The 8,502-nt window shown below is 35.1% G+C and overlaps 1 protein-coding gene across 1 annotated transcript in view; it reads right to left on the minus strand.

Annotated features, from left to right (window-relative positions):
• Positions 1 to 8,502, minus strand: part of FMN2 (formin 2) — a gene marked incomplete at its 3' end in the record, with an annotated part of 169,831 nt that overhangs the window by 57,087 nt on the left and 104,242 nt on the right. The window contains exons 12-16 of the mRNA XM_009329214.1: positions 5,097 to 5,188; positions 4,821 to 4,950; positions 3,715 to 3,861; positions 1,830 to 1,889; positions 1,528 to 1,648 (exon numbers count right to left, since the gene is read on the minus strand). Of these exons, the coding sequence (XP_009327489.1) occupies positions 1,528 to 1,648; positions 1,830 to 1,889; positions 3,715 to 3,861; positions 4,821 to 4,950; positions 5,097 to 5,188 (550 nt within the window). The remainder of the gene's footprint in view (positions 1 to 1,527; positions 1,649 to 1,829; positions 1,890 to 3,714; positions 3,862 to 4,820; positions 4,951 to 5,096; positions 5,189 to 8,502) is intronic.

Here is an 8,502-nt window from a genome sequence, read left to right on the forward strand (position 1 = left end):
GAAAGAGTGATGGTGTCTGCAGTTATTCTTCAGTTTCATTAACTACAGAACAGACTGACAACAGAGACGCCAGCCTAAGGGCTGGATTGGAAGCACAGAAAGAATTCAACTGCAGTCTGATGGCAGAGTGAAGCGTGTAATTTCCATTTTTACAGAACCCCTGCTTTGATCACTGCACAGTGTGGATCTATTTCATAAGAGATTTATGCCTGTGTGCAAATTTCAACCTTGGTCTAAAAATATTTAACCTTTTGTCTATATGAAAACATTTTTGGTGAACTTGCAAGGAATAACGTCTGCCCCATGGATGTTCGTAAACATGTGCCTGAATTCAAGTACCTTTGACTAATCAGATCTAAGCATCTTTCTTTTCTATGTGCAAACTTGGAGATCAGTCCTCAGATTATCTGAAAGTTGCATGAAGTATAGAAATAAGTTTTCATGGCTGAACTGTGGGATTTTTGCCCCCTAGATTGTTCAGGGCAGCAAATGGATGGTGCTGCAGTTGGCTTCTCAGTATCACACTAAGTGTCCTTGATACAACTTTAAATACTACCTCTAAATTTTTAAAATAAATTTTAAAACATCCAAACAGAAAGCTTGATAGGGGCAAGAAGGGAAAAGTCAGATATCATTTGGTAACCATGTTATGTTTTTGTTTTAATAGAGAACCTTCCATTCTAGGTTGTTCAGGGACTAATGATTTACCAAACCATTCCTTGGTCTCTAGATGCATGACATTCAAAATCAGCAAGGCAACAAAACATAAAGATCATTTCACTCCTTAATTTGAATCCTTCTCTCAAAGATTTAGCATAATGGTACATAACTGGCTAGTCTAGCAGAGACTTTTAGCAAACCTATTGAAGATCATAAATATTAGCCATAATTTGTGCAAACTACTCTTGCTTAACTTAAACTTAGTGCTTAGTTCCCAATGTTATTAAGAAACGTATTATATGTGACACAATTTCTTTATCAAAGTCTAGCAAATACATCTTATTTTAAGCTTGTTGAGTTCATTTAAGGAAGTCATTCCACAAGCAGGAGAAAAAAAATACTTCCTTTGCATATTATTTTTTAGTAAAGTCAGGTTATTTCAACTGTCTTTAACGACATGCCATATATATTATTTTATCTGCTAAATAGTATTTGGACCTGATTATCAACCTTTTTTTTGTCACAGACAGGGTCCAACACTTTGCAATTCTTTTTATGGTGAAAGACTTGTTGAAATTAGTTTGGAAAAAAAAAATTATTTTTTTGTTTTGGTTTTGAAATAAAAGATTTAACCTAACTGGTTTGATGTTGTTTATTTTAATAGCCTCTTCCAGGTTATCTACAGAAAGTTACGAATTATTGCTTAAATGGTCATGAAAAAGCAAATTAAGGAAACAAAATAGTAATTGAGGAGTCAAAAATACACAACTATTTGTATACTATCATCTAATTTCTCAAAATGATACAAACAATAACAGCAGGGATATGTTGGTAACATATAGTTAGCGTTTAATCTAGGTTCAGTACCTCGCAAATCTTTCTTCATTTTGCGGAGGTCTTTTTGAAAGTCTTCAAACTTCATTTGCGAAGCCTGGAAGAGATCTTGTGGGTCTGGAAGAGGAAAGATGCATTGTTCTTTTCCAGCATCCTGACAAAAACACAAATGAACAGTTACGTAGTGCTTATTACTTTTTTATATACTAAAATATATAACTGAAAGCACAAAGAATATTTATGCACATTTCCTCATCTTGGCCAGCAGAAGACCAAACTTAGTAAGTTGATTTTTTTAACTTGAATTTAAAAGAGCAAAATTAATTCTCACTCACCTCATCAAAATTACGCAAATAGTATGAGACAATGTAAGATAGAAGACTTCTGCTGTTGTCCTGTATGGAAGAGAATAAAATTTGCAGTGTTACTGAAAAAAAACATATTCAGAAATGATCATTCAAGTAAATGAAATATTTAGTGTCAGTACAGAAAAATACTTGGCTGATTTGGTGCCTTCACTAAAAAAACCCCAAAACCCAACATCATGAAATACCATTTAATCATTAAAGAAAATAATAGAAAGATATGTTATAACACTCATGTAAGCCACTCCTAATTTTTGAAATTTGCCTGATTGTAAACTGAACCCTTACATTTTGAAATTTCCCAAAAAGGAAAAGAGAGATTGTTTCTGCATTGATGTATGCAACTTGTTTCACAACATTCAGATCTTTTTATTAATCTATAACTATAACCAAAGCAAAGTTCAATTAAACAAAGTAAGTTATTTTTCTAAATGAAATTTTGGCACTTTTGGGGGAACTTGCTCATTGTTTCCCCTCTGAAATCTCTGCAATGAAACTTCAGCAGAAAATCTTTGATTTGAAGAGTATTTTTGACAGAATTAGGTTTTCAGATAGTTTCAGAAAACTATTTTGTAAGAACTTTTGTGACTGATCAGTAGCAAATAAACTGAAGACGTCTTGCAATTGCACGGTTAATAGTCATACATACTAAAGTCACCAAATCAAATTTAGTGTGCCTAAATGTTCTACTGAGCAGAGTTCTAAAACTGGTGATGTAGTTAGAGTCAACCAGAAGGTTCAGCTGAAGTAACCTGCCCTAAACACATTATACTAAGGCTTCATTCACATCATCACTCCCTTGGCTTACCAAAGAACCAGCATGCCAGAATGAAGTTCCTCCACCCCTTTTAAGGCAAATGGCTGACATGGTCTCTCAATTCAGGGTAAACAACAGTCTGCTTGCATTACCTAACCCAGCAGCTAAAGCACGTATATTTAATGAGTGACCAAGCAAGGAAAAAACCTCTTCTTTTCCTGCCACTTTCAGAATAGCAGATCTTGACAACATCTCATTAGATAGATGTAGGAGCCAATTTAAAGTCTCAAGAATTATTGCTATAACCTTTCTCATACCACTGTCCACATTCAGATAAGTCTTTTCATCATAGCCATAGGGACTCAAAGATTATTGTTTCTTTGTAAACAAAAGTAGATATTTGAATACAGCTCCATTCTGAATAACCAAAGCCAAAAAAGTGCTGGTAACACACAAGCTCCAGTTTAGCACTGAGCAAGAAACAAGACTACTTATCATTCTCCTTACTCAGATGACTGTACCAGACAAAACTTAAATCAACAAGTACTTGCTGTGATTACTCTTTACTGGGGTGGTTCCATGGTCCAATGTGAAATACATACTCCGTAATCATGATGTATATAAAGGATGAATTTTGGGTTATCCCAAATGCTCAGGATGCCTATTCAGTCATTTCCAGGAGTGACTTTTTTTTTTTCTTCTCACAAATATTTTGAATCAGCATCAAATAACAGGTAACTTTTCTTTTACAACTGTTTCCACTTCTGTAATAAACCTTTTAAGTGTAAGGATCATAGTACTGCTTCTGAATACAGGAAAAGTTAGAACTATGCAGTGTACCAAAAGTCAAATACATTTCAGATTAGGAACTAAGACATAATTTAACATATTTTTGTTTGTACAGTAATGAAAAGAGATGGTTCATTTTCATATTTATACATCCAACTCTAGAATTGTGATCAGCTAAGTATAGTAATAAAAGAATTCCCCTTGACATGCCTTCATAAATTTCAGACCATTTACTCGGAAATGGAGACAAAAGTAATTTTCTGAGAATTTAACATTCTCAGGCCTACAAGAAGTCTAGAATCAACTTACACTGCTCTTGACATCTTTCAGTTTTGGCAGGATATCTAGTCCAAACCCATCAGCCTGTCCTCGCGTCCTATTTCCACCATTCATGTAATTTCCAAAGGCAAGAACCAAACCCAGGACCTGCATAACTCCTGACCCATTTTTCAATGTCTACAAAACAGAACGAGAAACAATTCTCTGTTCAAACTCACAACAATATTTACGGTTAACAGTATGACTGACAAGCGGATTTGTTGATATTGTGTTTAGAAATAATACTTATATAAAGGCTCAAATATAGGGAATTAACAACCTTCTACTGCAAACATGTAGAAGTAGAATAATATCTATATGCAATTTGTGGTAAATGGAGAATATTATCTCCAAAATGGATACTTAGAAAAAAAAAATAGGAAATCTATATAATATTATCAGAGATGACCTGTTGAGAAAAACAAAATAGTAATTCCTTAACTGATGCTAATATTGTGAATGGTATATTTAATTTAGGAGAGAATTTTGCAAGAAGTTAATAAAAAACCACACATGGAACAATTAAAACATTTAATCGATTAAATAAAAAAATCTATTAAATAGTAAAACAATTAAATAAAATATTTCGAAGTGTTTTCGGTTATGAAAATACCAATGAAACCTGCATTCTAAAGCCATGTATTTGTTTTCCATGGGACCACAAAATTCCAGTAATGTCTTCTAGCTAGAGACAACATTGTTATCTCTAACTGATTCTAGATATCAGAGATATTATTGAGTTGCACACTTCCAAAATCCAAGCAAACACAAGGTGGACTGAACTGGCATTCATTTGGAAAAGAGTGATATGGTCACTATGAAGAAGGAAAATTTTGCTTTAACAAAAGGAGAAGGTACACTGTTTTCCAGAGACTGATATACATTGGTGGCAAAAACATGATATAGTTCAGTACCAAAAGCTAATCTTAAAATTCACTTTGATGTTGAAGTACAATCATAAAATGTTCTATTCTGCTATCCTTCAGATTTAATGAGTACTTAAAGCAAATAAAGCGAAAACTTTTGAAATATGAGTACAACTTAACAAGATTAAATATCAGAAATTTAGCTCTACCTTTTCACAGAGCACAACCTACCTCACACAGTTTCTGTAACAATTCAAGTTTGCGACGGATTGAACAAATGCTTTCTGAAAATGTTGATTGGAACAGGATGCAAAATACACGTTCTGAAAAGTTGGGAATTAGTGAGAGTTCATAGAGAAACCTGTAGGAGTGATTAAAGACAATTATATGAGTCACTGTCAGTAGGTACAGTATTTTTTTTCTTTTATAACATCTCTAGATAGTTTACTATAGCAGGGAAAGTTTTCTGAAGCGAGCAAAACTGTTCTTTCATAAATATGTTCTTACTGTTCTGGTTTATCCAAAGACTTGGCATTTTCTTTTTCCTTGGATGCCTTGCTATGCTTTTCTATTTTTTCTAATTCATCTGATTGTGCTCTCTGGAATAAAGGAAACAAGGTAATTAAAAAATGTTAATTAAAAACCTAGTCAAACAACACAGATAAAGATGCCCTTGTAACAAATCATGTTCATAGATTTTTCTTTTCCTTCTAGCATCTGCTTATGGTAAAACTACTTAGTCCATGGAGTGATTTTAAGTATAAATAAATCTAATGGAAAACAGAACATCTTCCAAATAATATTATTGACTACTAGTAATCTGCAAAAGATTTATTCATTCAACCATGCACTGAGACAATAATCTTCATTCCCAATCCCTTTTCTTTGGCTGTTTATAAAGTCTTTGGATCAAAGAACTCTCTTCTTGAATTGTAGTTCTCTTTCCAAATCTGTTGGGTTGCATTTGAATGCAATCTGATCTTTAAATATATATTTAAATAATATCTTTTTTTAAACTAAATGAAAATAAGTTTGTATTGTTTACTACAATTTAAATTTTATTTGGTATTTGGAAAACACTACGGAACAACAAAAAATAGTTGATTTAAAATGGAACTATCATACATACCATAATACATGAGAACTACTGCATACCTCTTTGGAGTAAAATGATTTTCATTTTTATCTTAATAAGCCAAACAATTACATGTAAACTGCCTAGTTTCTTGGAGAACCCTGTAGCACATTATGCGGTCTTTTCTTCAATATTCCAATCAAAAGAAACAGAGCTTCACTTCTTTCTATGCTCCATGCTACAGTGAAATTATTTTTTCCAACTGCAGTACTGGAAAATGGAATGGCATGGAAAGGAATAGAATTGGAATGGAAATTCCTCCTTCTGACCCTTCTTTTGACATCCATGGTGGTTTTCAAAATAGATTCAAAACATGAATCTGTGCAAGAGTGAAAAAAGAAGGAAATATATCTACCTTTATTCCTTTAAGAAAACTTTACACACATTTTTTAACTTAGGCCACAACAGAACTTGAAGAAAATGAAATTCTAACTACTTAAATAATGGCAAAGCAAAAGATAGGCTGCATCTGCATTCTTTCTTGCATGCTTTTGCACGATTAGCAGAAGAGGTATGAAACTATCTCAAATCATACTGCCACAGCTCCATCAGCAATCTGAAACCAGAAAGTCAGGTTTGGACAGTTCTTCTGAGATTGTTGAACATCTTTCCATGTGAAAAGGGAGAAAATACTGACGTGAAACAGAAAGGTGAAGAGATTGAAGAGTCGCTTAGAGCAAAAACACTTCAGAGTTTCTCTGATTACTTCAAGAAGTCTGGAAATGACTGCAAGGCCGTCTGTCTTGAATACTACACAACCTAATATTTAGCCAGCATTTCTGTGGATGTTCTTCAAGGATCATCTTCTCTAAAGTAGTCTGATCTTATCTATTAAATACTCCAACAGATAGGAAATATTGCAAACAACTTCCCCCCCCCAGCAATAAACTGTGTTCTCAACACTAAGAAATTATAATGGTGGTAGTACCTGTATCACAGATTAATAGAATAGTTGAGGTTTGAAGGACCTCTGGAGATCGTCTAGTCGAACCGTCTGGCACAAAGCAGAGGCAGCTAGAGCAGGTTGCTCAGTATCATGTCCAGCCAGGTTTTGAATATATCCAAGGATGGAGACCTCACAACCTCTCTAGCTGCCTGTTCCTGTGTTTGGACACCCTTGCAGTAAAAAAACGTGTTTCTATTTTTAAATGAAATTTCCAGTATATCAATTTCAATTGCCTCTTTTCTTTACACTGGGCATCATTGAGTCTAGCTCTGTTCTTTACTCCCCCTTCCCAATCAGGTATTTGTACATACTGATAAGATCCCCCTGAGCTTTCTCTTCTCCAGGCTGAACAACCCCAGCTTCCACAGCCTCTCCTTTTATGATACATTCTCCAAGCCTTTAATCATCGTCATGGTCCTTCACTAGACTTGCTCCAGTATGTCCATGTCTCTTCCACTGAGGAGGCCAGAACTAGACACAGCACCCTAGATGTGGTCTCACCAGTGCTCAGAAGAAGAGAATAATCACTTCTCTCGACTTGCTTAATCTTTCCATCTATTTGTGTATACTGTATCATGTCTTTCTCAGTTAACAAGGGCTAGGCTAAGACTGATTTACCAGTTTTTAATTTTAGTATACTAGCAGTGGCCCATCCATAACAACTAGTTTACTGAATTCCCTACCTCAGTATCACTTCAGTGTAAGAAAACAAACTTGGGGATTCATCCTCCAAAAGGACTTTTCTAAGTATGTTTCTGTCAAGGCAGGCATAGAATATACAAATATAATTACAGTAGTAAATTTTGCTTGTATAATTCTAACCTGAGGAGAAGGAAATTTTCAAGATACTAAGATCAGAAAATTCTATCAATTTTTAATCTTAGAAGACTCATCCGGACACAGGGTGAGGACTAGGAAAGATCCAACTAACAGCAGAAGTTTCCACATAAGTATTGCAGGTGCTTTTGAGGAGAAAGACTTGCTTTTGGTTTTGGGTTAGGCAGCAGGTGTAAATGGGACATTTCTTCACTTCATCTAGAACATTATTACCCAATGGAGAGTTAAAAGAAAAATAAAGCTTCCATTTCTTTTCAAATCAGTGAAAGCTCTCTTGGCAATGGATGAAATCTACAAATTTTAGAAACCTGAAGGATGCCAAGAGAGGTAGCATTGTTCCAGTGGTCATGTCGTCAGAGCCACAGAGGTCTAGGTATGCAGATGACTTGACCTTGTAGGAAGATCTATTTTATTTATTCACCTTACACTTCAAAAACCTTAAGTATTCTGTTTACACTTGTAAATTTTAAATGAGTTTTTCATAAAAGTAAACAAGTTCTCGTACTAACAGTTTTTAAATTGTTCTATTATTTCTGGCCAATCTGTAAAGTATATTCTCTTCTGTTAAACGTGTCCTGGTTTCAGCTGGGATAGAGTTAATTTTCTTCTTAATAGCTGGTATAATGCTGTGTTTTGGATTTAGGATGAGAATAATGTTGATAACACACTGATGTTTCAGTTGTTACTGAGCAGTGCTTGCACTAATTCAAAGGCTTCAGCTTCTCATACTGCCCTGCCAGCGAGGAGGCTAGAGGTGCACAAGAAGCTGGGAGGGGACAGAGCCAGGACAGCTGACCCAAACTGGCCAAAGGTATATTCCAGTAATGAATACTGTGACCAGGACTAGAGGGGCCCTGCCTCCAGCCAGGTGGAAGAAAGGGACAGCCGGGTTTACTGGACTGTGTGGATTCGATGGCCTGGCACATCGGACCCACAGGACTATAAGGCTCTAGTGGACACCGGTGCACAGTGTACCCTAATGCCATCAAGCTACA

The sequence above is a fragment of the Pygoscelis adeliae genome, unplaced genomic scaffold (genome assembly GCF_000699105.1).
Source record: "Pygoscelis adeliae isolate BGI_AS28 unplaced genomic scaffold, ASM69910v1 Scaffold77, whole genome shotgun sequence".
NCBI lineage: Eukaryota > Metazoa > Chordata > Aves > Sphenisciformes > Spheniscidae > Pygoscelis > Pygoscelis adeliae.